The sequence below is a fragment of the Wickerhamomyces ciferrii genome, contig 00164 (genome assembly GCF_000313485.1).
Source record: "Wickerhamomyces ciferrii WGS project CAIF00000000 data, strain NRRL Y-1031 F-60-10, contig 00164, whole genome shotgun sequence".
NCBI classification, from domain to species: domain Eukaryota; kingdom Fungi; phylum Ascomycota; class Saccharomycetes; order Phaffomycetales; family Wickerhamomycetaceae; genus Hansenula; species Hansenula ciferrii.
The window spans coordinates 23,405-43,046 of NW_011887576.1; the positions used below are offsets into that span (position 1 = coordinate 23,405).

General features: G+C 28.2%; 13 protein-coding genes across 13 annotated transcripts; 4 read left to right on the forward strand and 9 right to left on the reverse strand.

The window, feature by feature from the left end:
* Positions 1 to 299: 299 nt before the first annotated feature.
* Positions 300 to 1,709, reverse strand: SHM2 (glycine hydroxymethyltransferase SHM2; the record flags this gene model as incomplete). Its single annotated transcript, XM_011274928.1, has 1 exon — positions 300 to 1,709. One exon carries the CDS (start codon positions 1,707 to 1,709, stop codon positions 300 to 302), a length of 1,410 nt encoding a protein of 469 aa, XP_011273230.1.
* Positions 1,710 to 2,059: 350 nt separating this feature from the next.
* Positions 2,060 to 3,310, reverse strand: AGX1 (alanine--glyoxylate transaminase; the record flags this gene model as incomplete). Its single annotated transcript, XM_011274929.1, has 1 exon — positions 2,060 to 3,310. One exon carries the CDS (start codon positions 3,308 to 3,310, stop codon positions 2,060 to 2,062), a length of 1,251 nt encoding a protein of 416 aa, XP_011273231.1.
* Positions 3,311 to 3,479: 169 nt separating this feature from the next.
* BN7_4458 (J domain-containing protein) lies at positions 3,480 to 4,322 on the reverse strand (the record flags this gene model as incomplete). The annotated part of the gene is made up of 1 exon (XM_011274930.1): positions 3,480 to 4,322. The coding sequence occupies one exon, from the start codon at positions 4,320 to 4,322 to the stop codon at positions 3,480 to 3,482; it is 843 nt and encodes a 280-aa protein (XP_011273232.1).
* Positions 4,323 to 4,515: 193 nt separating this feature from the next.
* On the forward strand, positions 4,516 to 5,178 carry JLP2 (Jlp2p; the record flags this gene model as incomplete). Its single annotated transcript, XM_011274931.1, has 1 exon — positions 4,516 to 5,178. One exon carries the CDS (start codon positions 4,516 to 4,518, stop codon positions 5,176 to 5,178), a length of 663 nt encoding a protein of 220 aa, XP_011273233.1.
* A 198-nt stretch (positions 5,179 to 5,376) lies between these two features.
* Positions 5,377 to 5,619, reverse strand: COX12 (cytochrome c oxidase subunit VIb; the record flags this gene model as incomplete). The annotated part of the gene is made up of 1 exon (XM_011274932.1): positions 5,377 to 5,619. The coding sequence occupies one exon, from the start codon at positions 5,617 to 5,619 to the stop codon at positions 5,377 to 5,379; it is 243 nt and encodes an 80-aa protein (XP_011273234.1).
* A 592-nt stretch (positions 5,620 to 6,211) lies between these two features.
* GRC3 (polynucleotide 5'-hydroxyl-kinase) lies at positions 6,212 to 8,077 on the forward strand (the record flags this gene model as incomplete). The annotated part of the gene is made up of 1 exon (XM_011274933.1): positions 6,212 to 8,077. One exon carries the CDS (start codon positions 6,212 to 6,214, stop codon positions 8,075 to 8,077), a length of 1,866 nt encoding a protein of 621 aa, XP_011273235.1.
* A 72-nt stretch (positions 8,078 to 8,149) lies between these two features.
* On the reverse strand, positions 8,150 to 10,676 carry RIX7 (putative AAA family ATPase RIX7; the record flags this gene model as incomplete). The annotated part of the gene is made up of 2 exons (XM_011274934.1): positions 8,150 to 9,999; positions 10,064 to 10,676. 2 exons carry the CDS (start codon positions 10,674 to 10,676, stop codon positions 8,150 to 8,152), a joined length of 2,463 nt encoding a protein of 820 aa, XP_011273236.1.
* Positions 10,677 to 11,032: 356 nt separating this feature from the next.
* Positions 11,033 to 11,680, reverse strand: SEC72 (Sec63 complex subunit SEC72; the record flags this gene model as incomplete). Its single annotated transcript, XM_011274935.1, has 1 exon — positions 11,033 to 11,680. One exon carries the CDS (start codon positions 11,678 to 11,680, stop codon positions 11,033 to 11,035), a length of 648 nt encoding a protein of 215 aa, XP_011273237.1.
* A 294-nt stretch (positions 11,681 to 11,974) lies between these two features.
* GSP1 (Ran GTPase GSP1) lies at positions 11,975 to 12,903 on the reverse strand (the record flags this gene model as incomplete). Its single annotated transcript, XM_011274936.1, has 2 exons — positions 11,975 to 12,559; positions 12,844 to 12,903. 2 exons carry the CDS (start codon positions 12,901 to 12,903, stop codon positions 11,975 to 11,977), a joined length of 645 nt encoding a protein of 214 aa, XP_011273238.1.
* A 312-nt stretch (positions 12,904 to 13,215) lies between these two features.
* Positions 13,216 to 13,632, reverse strand: YHC1 (Yhc1p; the record flags this gene model as incomplete). The annotated part of the gene is made up of 2 exons (XM_011274937.1): positions 13,216 to 13,516; positions 13,625 to 13,632. 2 exons carry the CDS (start codon positions 13,630 to 13,632, stop codon positions 13,216 to 13,218), a joined length of 309 nt encoding a protein of 102 aa, XP_011273239.1.
* Positions 13,633 to 13,904: 272 nt separating this feature from the next.
* ATP14 (F1F0 ATP synthase subunit h) lies at positions 13,905 to 14,258 on the forward strand (the record flags this gene model as incomplete). Its single annotated transcript, XM_011274938.1, has 1 exon — positions 13,905 to 14,258. One exon carries the CDS (start codon positions 13,905 to 13,907, stop codon positions 14,256 to 14,258), a length of 354 nt encoding a protein of 117 aa, XP_011273240.1.
* A 532-nt stretch (positions 14,259 to 14,790) lies between these two features.
* BN7_4467 (Autophagy-related protein) lies at positions 14,791 to 15,906 on the forward strand (the record flags this gene model as incomplete). Its single annotated transcript, XM_011274939.1, has 1 exon — positions 14,791 to 15,906. The coding sequence occupies one exon, from the start codon at positions 14,791 to 14,793 to the stop codon at positions 15,904 to 15,906; it is 1,116 nt and encodes a 371-aa protein (XP_011273241.1).
* A 1,002-nt stretch (positions 15,907 to 16,908) lies between these two features.
* Positions 16,909 to 18,408, reverse strand: BN7_4468 (Retinal dehydrogenase; the record flags this gene model as incomplete). The annotated part of the gene is made up of 1 exon (XM_011274940.1): positions 16,909 to 18,408. One exon carries the CDS (start codon positions 18,406 to 18,408, stop codon positions 16,909 to 16,911), a length of 1,500 nt encoding a protein of 499 aa, XP_011273242.1.
* Positions 18,409 to 19,642: the final 1,234 nt, after the last annotated feature.

A 19,642-nucleotide genomic window follows, 5' to 3' on the forward strand; every position in this document is an offset into this window, starting at 1 on the left:
AGAACATTATATGGAAAAACATAACAAAATTGTACATATTTCTCAACAATTATCAGTATTTCCAACTTCAGCTGTATAATTAAACAAGAAGTTATTCTATTTTTTTACAATTTGTAGTTCAAAACGGACATTTATATATATTGAAAAACCACACTAAGATCTACATACATAAATTCAATTATACCCACATGGTTATTCACTCAAATCTCAGATCTACAACACAATCATATCAAATAAAATCAAATTAAACTATACAATTGGTTTTTGTTATACTATATAAAGAACTATAAGCACCTGTTTTAAACAGATAATGGGAATTCACCAGCCCATTCATAAATTTCATTCTTAGTTTTAGTTAATTCATCAGAACCTTGAGCAATCTTAGCTTTAAAATCTTTTAATCTATTAGCTTCTTTTGGTAATTCACTTTGAATTTTTTTAGCATATTGAACAGACCAATCAATATAATGTGCAATTTTTTTAAAATCTTCTTCACCAAGACCTCTTGTAGACATTGCTGGTGCACCAATTCTAATACCACCTGGCACAAGAGCGGATTTATCACCTGGGATTGAGTTTTTGTTTAAGGCAATGTTTATGTTTTCACAAACGGTTTCAATTCTTGCACCATCGATACCTTTATCTTTTAATGAAACTAAAACCATATGAGAATCAGTACCATTTGAAACTAATTTATAAGATAATTTTAAGAATTCTTCTTCTAAAGCTTTAGCATTTTTTAAAACTTGTTCTTGATATTGTTTAAATTCTGGAGTTGAAGCTTGTTTTAATGCTGTTGCTAACGCGGTAATAGTATGATTATGTGGACCACCTTGATGACCTGGGAAAACTGAGAAATTAATTGGATTTTCTAAATCATATTTAATTTCAGCACCAGTTTTAGCGTTAATTGATCTAACACCTCTTCTAAAGAAAATCATGGCACCTCTTGGACCTCTTAGGGATTTATGTGTAGTTGTAGTGACAATATCAGCATATTCAAATGGAGATGGGATAACACCAGCAGCGATTAAACCTGAAATATGAGCCATATCAACAACTAAATAAGCACCAACTTTATCAGCAATTTCTCTCATTCTTTTATAATCAATTAATCTACAATAAGCAGAAGTACCAGCAACAAGGACCTTAGGTCTGAATAATAAGGCATTCTTTTCTAAGGTATCATAATCAATAATACCAGTTTCTAAATCAACTCTATAAGGCATAGTTTCAAAATAAGTTGAAACAGCAGAGATTTTTCTAGTATCAGTTTGATAACCATGAGATAAATGACCACCATGAGGTAAATCAAGACCCATTAATCTTTCATGAGGTTTCATAATAGCTTGATAAACTTGTAAATTAGCAGGAGACCCAGAAAGAGTTTGAACATTAACCCCCCATTTATCAGAAGTGATATTAAAAGCTTTTAAAGCTCTTTCTTGACATAAGATTTCAATTCTATCAATATGTTCATTACCACCATAATATCTTGCACCTGGATAACCTTCAGAATATTTATTACACATTGGAGTTCCTAAAGCATCGAAAACAGCAGTTGAAGTGAAATTTTCTGATGCAATTAAGACGATTGAATGTCTTTGACGTTCAATTTCATCTTTAATGATTTGTTCAACTTCTGGATCGGTATCTTTTAAATGACCTTCGACTAATTGTCTGTGAGATTCTGGTAAAGCGTATGGCATGTTGTGTTTGTTGTGTTTGTTCAATTGATTGATGGTTCAATGAGTACAAAAGATTTTATTCAATTGCTGATTTTCAATGGTTTAAATAAAAAAATAATTTTCTATGAGTATTAAATAATGTATAAGCAAAAAAATCAGAGTCAAATAGGCAACGTTCTGAATTCAAACCGGAATTTTAAATTTTGCAGTGAATCATTTTAATTTTAATTTTTCAATTTTCCTGAAACGGTGAATTCGATTTCGATTAAAAAATGATTTTATGAAAACCGACTCTGTTCATGTTATTCGATTGACTTCGATTAGCATGTGAATAACTACAATTAAATACTCATAAATACCATCAATTACTCTTATTTACTTTTATATCCCAATTCTTCCAATGATTCCTTAATAACTTTAAACGCTTTATCAGTATCACCTCTAGAATCATCCAATGCAGAAACACCCATATGACCAATTCTAAAATACTGGTCTTTAATATCTTTATGAATACCACCTGCAAGGACAATACCTTTCTTGTAAATTAATGGTAATAAATCAGAACCTTTTATACCTTCAGGATAATAAACTGCAGTCAAACCATTTGCTGAAACTTCTTCACTTGTAGAGACTAATTTTAATCCAATAGATTCTAAATTCTTCTTGAATTTTGAGGAAGTTTCATGATGTTTAGCAAATCTTTGATCTAATGAACTTTCCAAGATTTCTTCTAATGATGCTTTCAAGGCATTAACTGTTTGAATTGCTGGTGTTGCAAAATATGAAGGTTTACCAGCTTCATAATTTTGAACAATTGGTAACCATTTAACTAAACTTGCGAAGAAAGTTGATTGAGTTGGTCTATTCAATGCTTTAGTGATGGCTCTTTCACTAATGAATGAAATTGATAAACCTGAAGGAACTCCAATTGCCTTTTGTGATGCACTTAAAACATAATCTAACCCCCATTTAGAAAATTCTATATCTTCAACACCAACTGAACAAACACCATCAACTATAATTAAAGAATCTGGTGATTTGGATTTAACAATTGAAGAAATTTTACCAACATCAGAAACAACAGCAGTTGAAGTATCAACATGTGTAATAGTAATTGCCTTATATGATTTTTTTTGTAATTGTGATTCAATTTCTTCAAATGGAACAACTTCACCAGGTTTTGCAGTTAAGATATCAACATTTGCCCCATAAACTTTCAAACATTCTGCAAATGAATCACTGAAAAATCCAGTAGACAAAACCAAAACATCTTCACCTGGATAAATCAAATTACTAGCAGTGATATCCCAACCAAGAGTACCAGAACCTGCAATAACTAAACCTTGATCCTTAGGATTACTGGATTTAAATAATTTACGTAAATCAACTAAAACTTTTTGGAAAATTGAAATAAATTCTGGGGAAGTATGTGCAAGTGATTGAATTGCTTGAGCTTGTCTAACACGTTCACTAATGACGATTGGACCTGGGATTAATAATAAGTTTTCTTCACCTGACATTTTGGAATTGTATCTTATGGATTGTAATTGAAGAGGTCTAAATTGTAAAGGTTTCAATTGTTTTAAAGGAAATTTGTTTCTTATAAATGAAATTCTGAGCATTGTGGGTATTAATTGTTATGGGCGCCGGCGAATTCTTTTATCGGTAAAGTGGAGATAAGCCATAAAAAGCCATTTAATTTAAAGGAATTTACAAGGGAATTCACCACTATTTAAATAGTTTTGATGATCATTTCATTTCCATTGTTTATTTATTTGTTTATATAAATGATTATTTTCTCATCTTTTTTTGAATTTTTTCAAATTCTTCATCATCAATTTCATATTCAGATTTCTTGTTTTTACCTTTTGTACTTTTACCTTTTGTACCCTTACTAACCTTTTTATTCCCATATTTTGATTCTAATTTATCAATCAATGAATCAATCCTACCAGAATTTCTTTGTTGAATCAAAGCTTTTAAATCATCTTCAGTATCCAATTTCTTATTCTTTAATATCTCTCTTTTCAATTCCTCAGCTTCACCAGATTCATCTTTAATTGATCTCAACAACTTATTAAACTTTTTATTTCTCTGAGATTTATATTGTTCCCACTTTTTTGTACTTTCAATAACACCATCATCAATCAATAAAGAAACCTTGTTAAATAATCTTTCTTCATCAAATTTATTAATCTCAATATGTGGTATATTTTCAAACAATTGTAAAAAATCACCATTGGTTTCTAACCATGATTCAATAATATCTTCTTCTTCATCACTACTCCCTTGATATGCTTTTTTATCTTTGGCAATTGATTCCTCTGTGATTTCAACTTTACATTGATTAAAAAATTCAAACCAATCAAATCCATCATCAGTAACTTCTTCAAATGAACCTGTTTGATCATATTTTCTTCTTTTTACAGGATCACTTAGTATTAAATTTGCAAATTGAATTTTTTCAAATAAAAGCTTAGCTTCATCTTGTTCCTTTTCAGATTTATTATGTTGTTTATCTGGATGATATTTAAGACATAATTTTTTATAAGATTTTTTGATTTCAGATTCTGTGGATTTTGAAGTGAGGTTTAATGTGGTGTATGGATCCAAGTCTGGGAATGGAATGGCCATTATGATCTATAGTATTATTAGTAATTGATAGTTGTTGTTGTATTCTTGTTGATGTTTGTTATTTGCTTTCTTTACGCGTAAAATTGTCGCGCTCGATGAGATGAAAATATTTATATAGGCATGAATCGAATCATCATATCATATCCAAAAGACAGAAAACTCACATTGATTATTTATAAACACAGTGTTCATTATGGTCTATTATTTCAAATCTATAGGTTCAGATCATTCTTTCGAATCATCACCAAGATTCATATATATGGGTGCCGATAAATTAGAAAATGAAGATTTAATTAAATATGGTCATGAAGAAGATGTTTGGTTTCATGTTGATAACCTAAGTTCTGCACATGTTTACCTAAGGTTAGAACAAGGTGAAAAATGGGATGAGATCCCGGAACCTTTATTATGGGATTGTGCACAATTAACAAAAGCTAATTCTATTGAAGGAAACAAAAGAGATAATATAACTGTTATATATACACCTTGGTCAAATTTAAAAAGGACAAAGGGGATGGCTGATGGTGAAGTTTCATTTAAAAATCATAAAAAAGTTAAAAAAATTCATATTCAAGTGAGAGAGAATTCTATAATAAATAGGTTAAAGAAAACCAGGGAGGAGATTAAAGGTCGTAATCATTTAATCGAGGCAAAGAATAATAGAGATAAAGAATATACACAAAAATTATTAAATTTAAAAAAACAACAAAAATTAAAAGATGAAGAAGAAAAGAAAAAAATTGCTGATGAAAAAAAGAGAAAAGAAACATTGTATGATGATTTATTTGATGATGAAGAGATTAATAAATCAAGTAATCAAAAAAGAATGTATGATCCAGAAGATGATTTTTGGTGATTAACCTTAATACTATTTATATACAGAAATACAATATTTAAATACATGTAAATTGGTTATTTATTATGCTCTTGTTGGGAATAAATATAAACGATTTTAAATTAATTGTAATTTGTATGTCTTCATTGAATATGAGATATGTTTAATATAATAATTTTTTGTCTTTTTTAATGATATAATTGATAAATCTTGATGAATCTATGGCTTCAAATTACCAGCAAAGTTACCAGCTTCTCTTTGAGCATCCCATTTTTCAGTCCAATCAACTGGACATAATGCAGAATAAGTTTTGAAAAAAACTTTACATGGTTCAAATTCTTCACCTTTTGCATTAATACATTTGTGATAATCAACATATGATTGCCAACAATGTTTAGTTTGATTTTGTTGAGGGAATCTAGCGTCGAATCCAACGGTTCTTAATGGTGATTCTTCAGACATTTTGATTGATGTTTTATGGGTTTTAGTTGAAGTGATATAGTAATCAAAGTCCTATATCTTAATATAATATAGTATGTTTTTTTTTCAATTTGACAATTGATTTTGTAAGTTTTTCTCGATTTTTAACTTTCCTGATTGGTTTATGAAAAAATGGGCGGGAAGGTCACGTGGGAAAGGGGTCATGTGATGGGAATTTACTGAATGTTTATTAGGCGAGCCGGCAGAAATGAGGTGGTATTCTTGAAGATAAAATAGGAAGGAGTGAAGATATGAAAAAAAGAGTAGCACTATTGGAAATCAAAGTATTCAGTTGACCATATAACCACCTCTTAATATAAGTTTATGATCAATGTGTCTATTTATCTTGATTTAAATTCAATTTAAAGAGCACTGGTCATGTGACCGTGTGTGGTGTTTACCGATTGTATAAACTTTTAATTTGTTTACGATGGGTATTAAACATTTTATTTTAGTTTAAATTTAGGATAAAGATTAAATATTGGGTAAAACATGTCAAGAAGTGGTGAGTATGGTAAATGGTACCTCAGAGATCCGAGACTAACCAAAGTTATTAGCTTTTGAAGCCCTACAAATGGATAATGATATACCAATATATGAAGTAAATTCATCAGATGAAGATATAATTGATGAAGAACAAGATCAAATACCCAGTACTCCATTAGAAACACCATTCATAAGGTCTTTACAAACAACTCCAATACCAGGGTTCCAACCACCACAACCACAACAACAATCAAAATATCTATGTTCAAATTTTATACCAAATGATGATAATACAATATTTGGTAATGACTATGTAATATTTGGTTTGAAAAATAATCAAAATTTAATTATAAAAGGTCAATTTAAATTACAAATACAAAGAGGTGCTATCAAGATTGATCACTTGGTGTATCATTCATCACCAAAATCATTCAATTTCATAAATTCAAATGCAAATTCTTTACCATTAATATCTGCAACTCAAGTTCTTGATAGATCAAAAGTTTCTGATGAATTAAATGAAGAAAATAAACATTTATTTACATCAGATTATAAATCAGTCATCAAGATAACTAATTTCAAGACTGGATTAGAAAACATTGGTACTATTTGTCCAATTTTAAAAAATTTAATTTGGAATTTTAATAATTTATCAAATGATGATTTGAAAACTTATAATGATTTTGAAATTGCATTCCATGATTATTCATTCTTCCCAATAATAAAACCTGATAATACAATAACAATAACAAATCATAAAAATTGGACTGAAACTTTAGAAAACTTATCAAATTTACATGCAAAAGGTTCAATTTTAAAAATTTTAATCATTGGTAGTAAAAATTCAGGTAAATCAACATTATTAAGATTATTATTACAAAATTTCCTTCAGGTTAATAATGAAACACCAGTTAATTATCTTGATTTAGATCCTGGTCAATGTGAATTTTCAAAACCTGATTCAATATCATTAAATAAATTTGAAATCCCACAAATGGGGAATCATTTATCAATAACATCACCTCAATGTCAATTTAATCATTATATAGGATTTGGGTCCCCTAAGGATCAACCAACCCGTTATAATGCATTAGTTAGGGATTTGATTAATAAATATAATAAAGATGGTGGTATTAAAAATGAAAGTTTGTTAATTAATACACCTGGTTGGATTAAAGGTTATGGAACTACATTAACCAATAGTCTTATTGAACAATTAGAACCAACTCATATTATTTATTTGAATAATGGAAGTGCACCTGATTTAGATGATTTGAAAATTGATGAAACTAAAACTGAATTAATACCATTATTAGGGAATTATATAAATAATTCAAATGTTTCAAGTGTTTCAAAATATTCATCATCACAATTAAGACTTTTCAAAACTTTAGCATATTTACATAAATCCCAGGATTTCAAATTTGATTTCACACCATTACTTTTCAAACCACCTTTACAAATAAGTTATGGTAAATCTGGGATAAAAGGTGTTTCTATCTTAGGGTTGAATGATATACATCCAAATGATTTAAAAGATTGTTTAGAAGGTACTATAGTGGCATTACATACCATTGATTATGAAGTCTTGAATAATGTTTCCAAGACTAATAATGATAACTTGCCTATACTAAATTCTAAAAATTTGTTGAATAATTCTTCATCAGATTCATTATTTTTCAAATCATTAGTATTAATTCATTCAATTAATGAAAAGGAAAAATTGATTAATTTATATATACCAAGTTTTGAAAAAATAGATAAAAAGGATAATGAAGAATTCATATTAATTAGAGGTAGAACAGAAACACCAATTTGGGAACTAGCATCAAATCAAATTCAAAAAGAATTTAAAAAGGAAACAAATTTACCATTTGTTACATTTGATAAAACTTCTATTCATGATAAAGTATGGAAAGTTAGAAAAAATGTTCAAAGAAGAGGTCAACAATAGAATTACATAGATATATAGAATTATTATTATTATGCATTTCTCTCTATACTATAGTACATTTCTATTTTATATTTATTCATCAGTTTTAGCAGCTTCATTATTATCTGAAGCTAATGACCAACCCATTTTTTTATTTAATCGATCATATTTTGCACGATCTCTATCATTAACACTTGGTTTAACACTATTTAAAGCTTTTTCGAAATCTTCTGCAGTAACTAAAATTTCATCATCTTGTTCTTCTTCATCCATCATATCATGATCATCATCATTTAATTGAGGTTTATTATTTAATTTAAAAAATTTCTTCTTTAATGCAATAACACCAGCTTCTCTAATTAATGCACTTAAATCTGCACCTGAAAAATTTCTACATCTTTCATCATGTGCAATTGTTGAAAGATCAATTTTTGGATCTAATGGAGTTTTGTTAATATTTATAACTGTTTTCAAAATATCTAATCTTTCATTAGCATTTGGTAATTCAATAAATAAAGTTTTATCTAATCTACCAGGTCTAAGCATTGCAGGATCAATCATATCAGGTCTATTTGTTGCACCAATAACGAAAATACCCTTTCTATCATTTAATCCATCCAATTCTGTTAATAACGTATTAACAACTCTTGATGAAGATTCTGATAATGAAGAATCTCTTCTTGGTACCAAAGCATCTAATTCATCAAAAAATATAACACAAGGTACTGAAGCTCTAGCTCTTGTGAAAACTTGACGTATAGCTTTTTCAGATTCACCAACATATTTATTTAATAATTCTGGACCTTTAATACTTATAAAATTTGCTCTTGATTCATTTGCCACGGCTTTTGCTAATAATGTTTTACCACAACCTGGTGGCCCCCACATTAATACACCAGCTGGTGCATGGATACCAACTTTTTCATAAATTCCAGGATTTTTAATTGGTTGAACTATAGCCATATTTAATTCAATTCTAATATTTGTTAAAGCACCAACATTATCCCAATTAACATCTGGTACTGTAGCAAAACCTTCTCTTTTAGCAGTTGGTTGAATTGTTGGTAATGCCGTTAGGAAATCATCATATGTTATAGCTAATGGAGCTAATTGTTCAGAAGTTAATGGTGATGGATGTTGTAATAAGAATTTTTGAATTGTTGATAATTTTAATAAATCTTCAATTGCAAAACCTTCTATAGGTATATTATCATCTGATAAAGAACTGAAAATTCTCTTTATAGCACAAATACCAGCAGCTGTTGTCAAGGCTTTTAAATCTGCACCAACATAACCTGGTGTTGCTTTTGCTAATTTTTGAAAATTTAATTCACCATCAATTTTTAAAGAAGATGTCATTTTTTTCAATATATTTAATCTTGAAATTTCATTTGGAACATTAAGACAAATTTCTCTATCGAATCTACCAGCTCTTCTTAATGCTGCATCTAAAGAATCAGGTCTATTAGTTGCACCTATAATAATAACAGGTTTCCCACCAGTTTTATCTAAACTTAATTCATCAATTGAAGTTAACATTTGTGCTACAATTCTCCTTTCCATTTCTCTTTGAGCACCTTCTCTTTTGGGTGTAATAGCATCAATTTCATCGAAAAATATAATACATGGAGCTAATGATTTGGCTTCTTCAAATAATTCACGTATTTTTTTTTCACTTTCACCAGACATACCACTAACAACTGATGGAGCAGAAATATTAATAAATGGAACTTTTAAATCACCAGCTAAGGCATTGGCAATTGTTGTTTTACCACAACCTGGTGGACCATGTAAAAGTACACCTCTTGGTGGTTCAACACCTGTTGTTAAATAAATTTCTGGATGTAAAATTGGCATACCGACTAATTCCATTAGTTGAGTTATAACATCATCCATACCACCTAATTGACTTAATGAAGAGTTTGGAGGAGCTCTATCTTTTTCTACTTATAATGTTTTGTTAGTATTATGTCACCTTTTCATATTTCATTATCAAATTAAACTTACCTTTTTGTCTTTTAGAAGATCTTGAAGATTCTTTTGACCTTTTTTTAGATTTTTTAACTTCTTTACTTGATCCATCAACATCTTCCACAATTTGTTTTTCATTATCATCTTTTTTTGAATCATTTTTATCATTTGATGTATTTGTATCTTCATTTTTTAAATTCCAAAGATTAACAACACTTTTATTCATTTCATTTGTATCTTTAACATCCATCAAATCATCAACATCAACACCATCAAAATCACTATTAATTTCTTCATCATGATCAACTTGACCTGATTGTTCACCTTGGAATGCTTGAATTTCTTGAGCTTCTTCAGTTCGTATTTCTTTTAATACTTTATCTAAAGTTTTTTCCAATACGATTTTTTTAACTCTTTGTAATGATAAATCTTTTTGTTGACAATATAATAAAGCTTCACCAACCCTAAGATCTTTAGCTAATGCAATATTATTGAAATCATCTTGAAGTTCTTCTTGTTCTTCACCTTCATTTGAATTACGTTTATTTGATTCAGTTTTTTCATCTAATAATCTATATATTAATGATGATAATTTTGAATCAAGCGAGCCTGTTAGGTTACTCTTTTTAGTACTTTTGACTTTGACCATTACGACAATAGACCCCTTCCCAAAATCAACCTTCAAAGATTTTAAACAAGGTGTTTTCAAATTCTTTTAAATCTTTTTGTCTTGTAATTTTAATTTTCTATACACCCGATGAGCTATAGAAAAAAAAAATTGTAAGCAGATTACATAAGCGGAGGGTATAACATTGTAACTAAAATATAAATACATTAACAAGAGATGGAATAAGTTATGATTAGGTAAATTAAATGGATATATCATTTCCTGCTACTATTGATTATATATCCTCCAATTTTCAAGTTTAAAAAACACATTAAAAAAGCATTAAAAAATCCATTTCAATCAATGAAAAGCCAATATATTAAAAATTAAACATTCACTTATAAATCACCATTTTCCACAGCAATCAATCTATTAACAACCCCTAACTGAGTCTTAATCCTTTCATCATCCTCAACAAAGCATAACCCTCTTTCTAAATCATATTTAGCTTGTGTTAATCTCCCCATATTAGAAGCAGCAGTAGCTCTTCTTAAGAAATTTTCAGGAGTATTAACTTGAGTACCTAATAACATATCAGCATCATTATACGCATCTATCCAATTCTTAGTCATGATATAAGAATCACATCTTGCCATAAGGATTAAATTTAATTCTTGTAATTGTATGGCAAATGCTTCCCATCTTGATCTTCTACTTGCCATATCAATAGCCAAGGAGAATTGTTTTATAGCATCATGATGTTTCCCACGTTTTTGAGCATCAATACCTGATGTAACTAATTTTTTAATTAATGGTGTTAATGTCTTTGATGGTTCTGGAGATTCAGGAATTTCTGAATTTAAATTTATAAAATCTTTTGATAATCTATTTAATTGATCAATTTCTTCTTTTAATTCTTGATCATTTTGGGCAGATTCGTTGATTGATATTATTTTGGTGATTGGGTCATAAGTGATTGGAAGTGACATGATGGATTGTGTTGTATTGTTGTTGTTGTTCTTGATGTTGATGTTGTTGATGTTCATTTGATTTATCTTCTCTTTTAATTTCGTGTTCACTTTTGAAAAACTCGAGGGAAATATCCGAATTAGGAAATTCACCGTTTATGGTTGAATCAATACAAAATATACAATATAGCTATTACTAAAGATTTGATAGTTCTACATATTTCAATAATTTTTAAAAAGCTAATGAACTCTTTTTGTTGTCAAAAGATCATATTATTTTATGATTTATGCTTATCAATATATATTAAGATAAAAAAAACTAAAACTTTGGTAGGGAATTAATAAATGAAAAGATTTATATAGGTAATTCATCTATAAATCAGTATCATCTTCATCTGGTAATGGTAATGCAGTAGCTTGTTCCATTTCTTGTTGGTATTGTTGCATCAAGTTGTTATCAACAGTAACTTCAGGTGGAGCTAAAGCAGGAGATTCAACAAATTCTAATTGAGGATTACCAACTAATTTTCTTGCTAACCATAAAAATGGTTTTTCAAAATTATAATTTGATTTAGCAGAAATATCATAATATTGTAAATTTTTTTTACGATGGAAAGTAATAGTTTTAGCTTTAACTTTTCTTTCTTTAACATCAACTTTATTACCAGTTAAAACAATTGGAATGTTTTCACAAACACGAACTAAATCTCTATGCCAATTTGGAACGTTTTTATAAGTGATACGAGAAGTAACATCAAACATAATGATACCACATTGACCATTAATATAATAACCATCTCTTAACCCACCAAATTTTTCTTGACCAGCGGTATCCCAAACATCAAATTTAATTTCACCATAATTTGTAAAAAAAGATAAAGGATGAACTTCAACACCTAAAGTGGCGATATATTTTTTTTCGAATTCACCAGTTAAATGACGTTTAACAAAAGTGGTCTGTGATGTTGTTAGTATGAATGAACTTAGTGTATTGTTGTATAGATCAGATCGAGATCAGAAATCAAGAAATCAAAACAATGGAGGATCATCAAAATGATTGATCATTGATTGAATTGGTAATCAGATGAATAATGATCTATAATCATCTTCATCAATCAATCACTTGTATAAATCAATAAATCATTCCATTGATTTGTTATTCCATAGATCATCGAAAACGTAAACAACAACAAATAACAATGACAACAAAGCAATCATCAACACAAAACATTAATACATACTTTACCGGTACCACCATCACCGACTAAGACTAATTTGAAATTTGGAACTTCTTGAGCCATTTTGAATTATAATAATAACTTAATTCTTGTTTATTAAAAGATTTCTTAAGGAGTATTTTCAAAATTTCAATTTGATTTTTTTTTTCCCTTTAAAATTGTTCGAAAAATTGCCATCGAAAATTTTTCTGAGAAAATGAAAACAAAGAAAAAATGAAAAAAAAATAAAAACACAGTCACGTTTTTCTCCACGTGATTAATAAATAACAAATACTATTATATTCTTATTACTATTATATTACTATTATTACAATTAGTTTATTATATTACTATTACTATTACATTCATATCTCATCATTCATTAGCCATATACACTCAATTAACAGTCTTCAGCATATCTGGAATCACCTCTTTACCACACACATCATGTAACACTCTAGGTGGAGGTCCAGGTAAATTTCCCAAGGTTGGTGGTGGTGGTAATTTCTTAGTTTGACTTAATCTATAATAATCAACTGGTTGTTTTGATTGAGACCCAGGTACACCTCTATATAATTTATCCACTGTTATTTCAAATGGTAAATCATTAGATCTCCATATCCCTAATTTCTTAGCTTCATCTTCATAATAATCTGCAACTAATTTAATATGATTTTTACCTGTTAAATGATTTTTCCTAACACTTGTAGCATCATGAGTTAAATAAGCTTTGATTTGTTAGTAATTGAACAGGAAAAAACAGAACAAAAGGGAATACACACATTTACAATAATCACAATAGAACCTCACCATATTAACCAAATAACAACAAACAACACAATCAATTGACACAACTTCACTTGATTAACCACTGTCTTTCCAACCAATTAAATTAAAATTGAAATCTCAAAAATTAAAATATTCGCGACTTTTGACCCACCGATTTTGATTTTTCACGAATTTGATTGAATCTCACTGGCAAAAAAAACCCACCAAAATGAACAAAAGCACCCCTTTGAACAGAATTACTACAAAAAGATAACAAATCAATTGATTACATATCTATTAAATATTCAATTCCAAAGATGTTCTCATTAGCCAAACGTTCTTTAGTTTCAAAAATTTCAACTCGTTCATTTTCTTCAATTCCTGCGAGAAAGAATGTTATTTCAGATTTATATGTTAAAGAATTAAAAGGTTTTAAACCAACTCCATTAACTGCTCAAGATGCTGAAGGTTCTGTTAAACCATGGAAAGCTCCAGCTGCTCCAAGAACCCCAGGTTTAGAAGCAGATGCTGCTACTCAATTGAATGAATATGAATCTGCTCCTGTTGAAGTTGATTCTGCTCCTGTTGCAAATGAAGGTGCTACTGAATCTACTGGTGAAGATGATTGGTTTGTTTTAGAAGAAGATCCAGTTGAAGAAAATCATCATTAGGTTTCCTTGGACTACCCGTGGAATGATTGATATGAGGATAGAAAAACATAATAAAAAACAATAAAAACATAAAACACACATATACACACATGGCATTTGGAATTATAATTAAATGAAAAACTTGTTTTTATATGAATTGAATTCAATAAACACACGTTATTATTTCATACTTTTTAACTTTTTACATATACTTCAAATACAAAAAAAAATTAAATTAAAATCATTGGGTAATGTCATGGAACTATTACTTTTTTGATCTTTTTAAAAATAAAAATAAATTTAAAATTAAATTAAAATAAAATATATACAAATTTTTGGTTATTAAATTGTTGTTTTGTAGTAGAAATGTAGAATTTTGTATCAATTTATTTCTTTATGTCTCGATGGACAAAAACGGTAATATTTCCTAATTTGGGTATTTTTCAATGTTTTTCTTTGGTTTGTTTACATTTTTAGATCATATAGATCTTTTGATTGAATAATTGATTTGATGATTTGAACGGTGAAAACTAAAGAGATATAAAAGGTGATAATGGTTGATTTGGATTCTATCAAGAGAGCCAGTGAATTGGTAAACTCAATATTACATGCTAAAGGTTTTTTAGAAACAAATGATGAAGAACTATTATTTAAATCTATAAATGATGAAAATTTACAAGATTTAGAATCAATTCAACAAAATGATAAATTAGTTATAAATACCATATATTCATTGATTCAAAGTTATGAGAAATCTAAAACTGAAATACAATTCTTGATGGATCAATTAAATGATAAAAAGGAAATTATAAATCATTATGAAGAATCAAATAAAGAATTACATATTAAGAATGAATCATTGATTAAATTGAATTATAAACAACAAAATGAAATAAATCATTTACAAAATAATTTAAAATTGAATAAACAACATACCTTGTTACAAGAAAAAAATTTCTTGAAAGAAAAACATTTAAATAATTCATTGAAAACTAAATATGAAATTGATATCAAAAGAAAAACAGTAACAATTAATCAATTACAAGATAAATTATTGAAAAAACATAAAAAATTTCAAAATGTTATAGAAGGGAATATAACAACAACTTCCTCAATAGATTCAAGTTTTATATCAAATACAACAAATGATTCACAAGATAATGAATTAGAAAAAATGATGATTAACCTAAGTCAATTAATTACAAATATAACTTTACAAAATGATGAAAATTTAAAATTTATAAATTATTTATCATCATATTTATCCATAATTATTGAATTTTTAATCAAAAAATTAAACCCTATGAATCAAGATTTAATTTTATCATTACCACCAAGTCCAAAATTTTTTTATTCAAATTTTTTGAAAACACATAAACAAGAATCAATACCAAATCAAGATATAAGTACCAAAATAAGTAATATAATAGATTATGAAAAAATTCAATCAATAATTTTCCCTAAATTAGATAAATTTTATGAATTAATTATAAATCAAGATCAATCACAAGTTCAAATCCCTAAACCTAATGGTAATCAATCTAAAATTTTGGAATTAGAAATGAATATAAAGCAATTAAATGATAATTTAAAAATTGCTATTGAAACTAATGAAAAATGGAGTAAGAAATTTAATGATTTAGAAAGGAATTCAAAATCAAAAGAGTAGTATGATATTTTAATAGCTGGGAACCAAATGAATGATAGTAAGTGATATATTGTGAGTTCATGAGTCATGAGTGAATGTATGCAGTTAGTGTGATTGAATATCAAATATATATCTAATATGATTTGAAATGAATTGAAAATGAATGAATATGCAATTTAGTATGGATTATTGATTAATTATTGACTTCATGATATATATCATATGTTATCACATCAACTATTGAAGATTGCTTTGAAGTTGTTTGTGGTTTTTCATCCTGATAATCATTTAAATTTATATTACTTTGTTTTAAAAATCTTGGTAAATCAATTTGAATCTCTTCATCATTAAATTTTTCATTATTTATTGATGATGATTCTTGACAATTATATAATTTAAATAATAAGAATATAAAAAAAGTTAAGAAAACTAATATTAATAAACCAATTAATCCAATAAGTAAAATTATAACAATTGATGATGAGAATTCATTTGATGATAGAAGATATTCATGTGAATTATCTTTATATAATGATGAGACATAATCTGATAGATTAAACATATTGATGAAGCTTTGAAACTTGAACAACTAATGAACAACTAATGAATAATATATGATTAAAACTAATGAATAGTTATTTAAAAGAATGAAAAAGACCCTCGTTTAACACTTTTATTATAAATCCATTCATGTACTTAATTTTCATTTCGGGTATTTTGGGAATATTACTAAATTTTTTCCAAATGTGAAAAATTAAACTTCTGTAAATTTCCACGCGCAAACGATAAACGAACAATAGGAAATAAGGGAAAAGACAATAATAACAATACAATTTATCAGATTTATAAGATATACAATATTATCATCTTCTAGTCTGAATCATTCTCTATTTAACAATGTTTTCCTCGTTTAAATCGCGTTAACAAGGGTCTTTAATTGAAGGAAACCGGATTTATGATTACATGGATTCCGTTCCCGATATCAAAAGTTATAAAGAGATCGTATATTAATTATCAGGTAATTCACTCTTCTGATAAATTAACATGAATGGCTTTTGTTTGAGTATAAACTTCAATCCCACTTTCTCCTAATTCTCTACCAATACCACTTAATTTATACCCACCAAAACTAGCTCTAATATCTTCATCATTTGAAGAATTTATCCAAACTGTACCTGCTTTCAATCCTCTACCAAATTTATGAGCTTTTTGAATATTATTTGTGAAAACTGCAGAACCAAGTCCATATTTAGTATTATTTGCCTTGGTTAAACCATCTTCAAACCCTGAAAATTTAGTTATTGTAACAACTGGTCCAAAAATTTCTTCTTGAAATAATTTTGAATCTGTTGGTACATCTTTGAAAATAATTGGATTTTGAAACCAACCTTTTTGTTCTTTATAAATTGCAGAATCACCAACTTCTAATTTTGATAATTTTTCAACTTCTTCACCATGTTTAATATAACTTTGAACTCTATCTAATTGAACTTTGGAAATCAATGGACCAACTGTAGTTTTATCATCAAATGGATCACCAACAATCCAATTTTTCTTGATTTCTTCTTGGAAAAGAGTTAAAAATTCATCATAAACTTCTTCTTCAACTAAAATTCTTGAATTTGCAGTACAATTTTGTCCAGTATTATAAAAAATACCCAAGGCACTCCATTTAGCAGCATTTGATAAATTTGAATCTTTGAAAACTACAGAAGGTGATTTCCCACCACATTCTAATGTAACAGCTTTTAAATTTGATGTAGCAGCTTGTTGAATATGTTTACCAACTTGAGTTGAACCTGTAAATGCAATTTTATCAACATCTTCATGTGATGCAATTGCAGATCCAGCAATTGAACCTAATCCACTAATTATATTAACAACACCTGGTGGGAACCCAGCTTTAACAATCAATTGACCAAAATATAATAGAGATAATGGTGTATTCTCGGCAGATTTAATAACAATTGTATTACCAGCAGCTAAAGCACTTTGAATTTTCCATGATGCCATTGCTAATGGGTAATTCCATGGAACAATTTGTCCAACAACTCCATAAGGTTCTTTAATTTCATAAACAAATTTTTCATCAGAGATTGGTAAATATGAACCTTTAATTTTATCTGAATAACCGGCAAAATATTTTGTTAATTCAATAATTTGTGATAAATCACTTTGAGAATTTGATTCATATGGTTTACCTGCATCTAATGAATCAATCTTGGCTAAAATATCTCTTTCTTGTTCAATCAATTCAGCTAATCTATATAATAATTCACCTCTTTCAACACCAGAAGTCTTGGACCATTTAGTTTCATATGCTTCACGAGCAGCTTTAACTGCAATATCAATATCTTGTTCATTAGCAGCATAAACTGATGTAATTAATTCACCATTTGTTGGATTAATAGTTTCAATTAATTCATCTGAATGAGATTTAACAAATTCATTATTGATGAATAACCCAATTGGTTGTTTATATGTTTCACCAGTTGGTAATTTAATATCTGTAAATAAGGACATGATTGGATTTATACCTTTTGCAATTGATTCTTATACTATTCAATTGATGGAAAATGATTAAAGATTAAACTTTCCAGCCACAACAAAGCCTTAAATACTTTTCAATAATTCCCAAATCATCGAAAACGTCCACAGTTTTTCAATAATAAAGATCTTATTGATCCTTATCATTTGAAATGTTGCAATCAAAATTTACAATAAACATTCGCGAAAACTGTTAACGCCATACTTTTTTAAATTTAATTGTGGAGGAGTGGATTTACCTTCCTGTTTGGGAAATGGTTATATAGTGATGGGTCTGGGTGATTCTAGGCTCTGAATATGGTCAGGTGACAGGTGGTCTAGACTGCTGTGGCGATGGGTCTTGGAGACTCGGGTGGACTAAGGAGTACCTAAGGGGTGCATCTAGACACCATCATCGAATTTTTATAGGTACATAATCTTTTATACTCATCTGAAATCTCTTTGAAGGAACGTCAGTGAATCTCATAATTTAATTTTCAGGCATTAATTTATATGAACTTTGAAGTATAGGATTTCACATGACTCGTGGGTATATGTTTACTGGGATTAATAGCTGAAGACGCTAGAACTTAGAATCATCATGAGTTATACGCCTTTAAAACCAAACTTTCTGACATATATAATTAAAAATATTTGAAGCTCGTGTTTCAAGTTATAACACTTTAATTGATTTAACTTGACACGATTTCAAGCGGGTTTTCACTTTTATTCACTGGCTGGCTTATTGTGATATTAATCTAAGTGACCTAGAGTGATGAATTAAAGTTACGAGTTGATGAATTATAAGATGATGCCCCAAATTTGTCAATTTCATCTTCCTAAAACATCTTTTGTTTTAAGAATTTTTACATCTTTAAGCACCTTCATACTGATTTATACTCAGACTCTATATAGACTAACAATTAACTTCCATGTAAATCTTGTCAAGGCCAGATTTAGACATCTAGAGTTTAAAAGTTAAGCAAAAACACAACATGAACTAATCTTTTCTTTTATCAAACAAACCTACAAAGACTTTCCATTTTAGAACAGATCCTTCTTTAATAGGTAATTTGTTCCTACTGTTGTTATATAGAATCATATTAAGTTTAAACAGCTAATTCAAAGTTTTAAACTAGATTTTATTCCATGTTACCTATGCTAAATACAATTGAGTTTAAAAACCTTAAAAGTCTCGAATCATTTAGCTTCGTACATGTATAGGCCTATA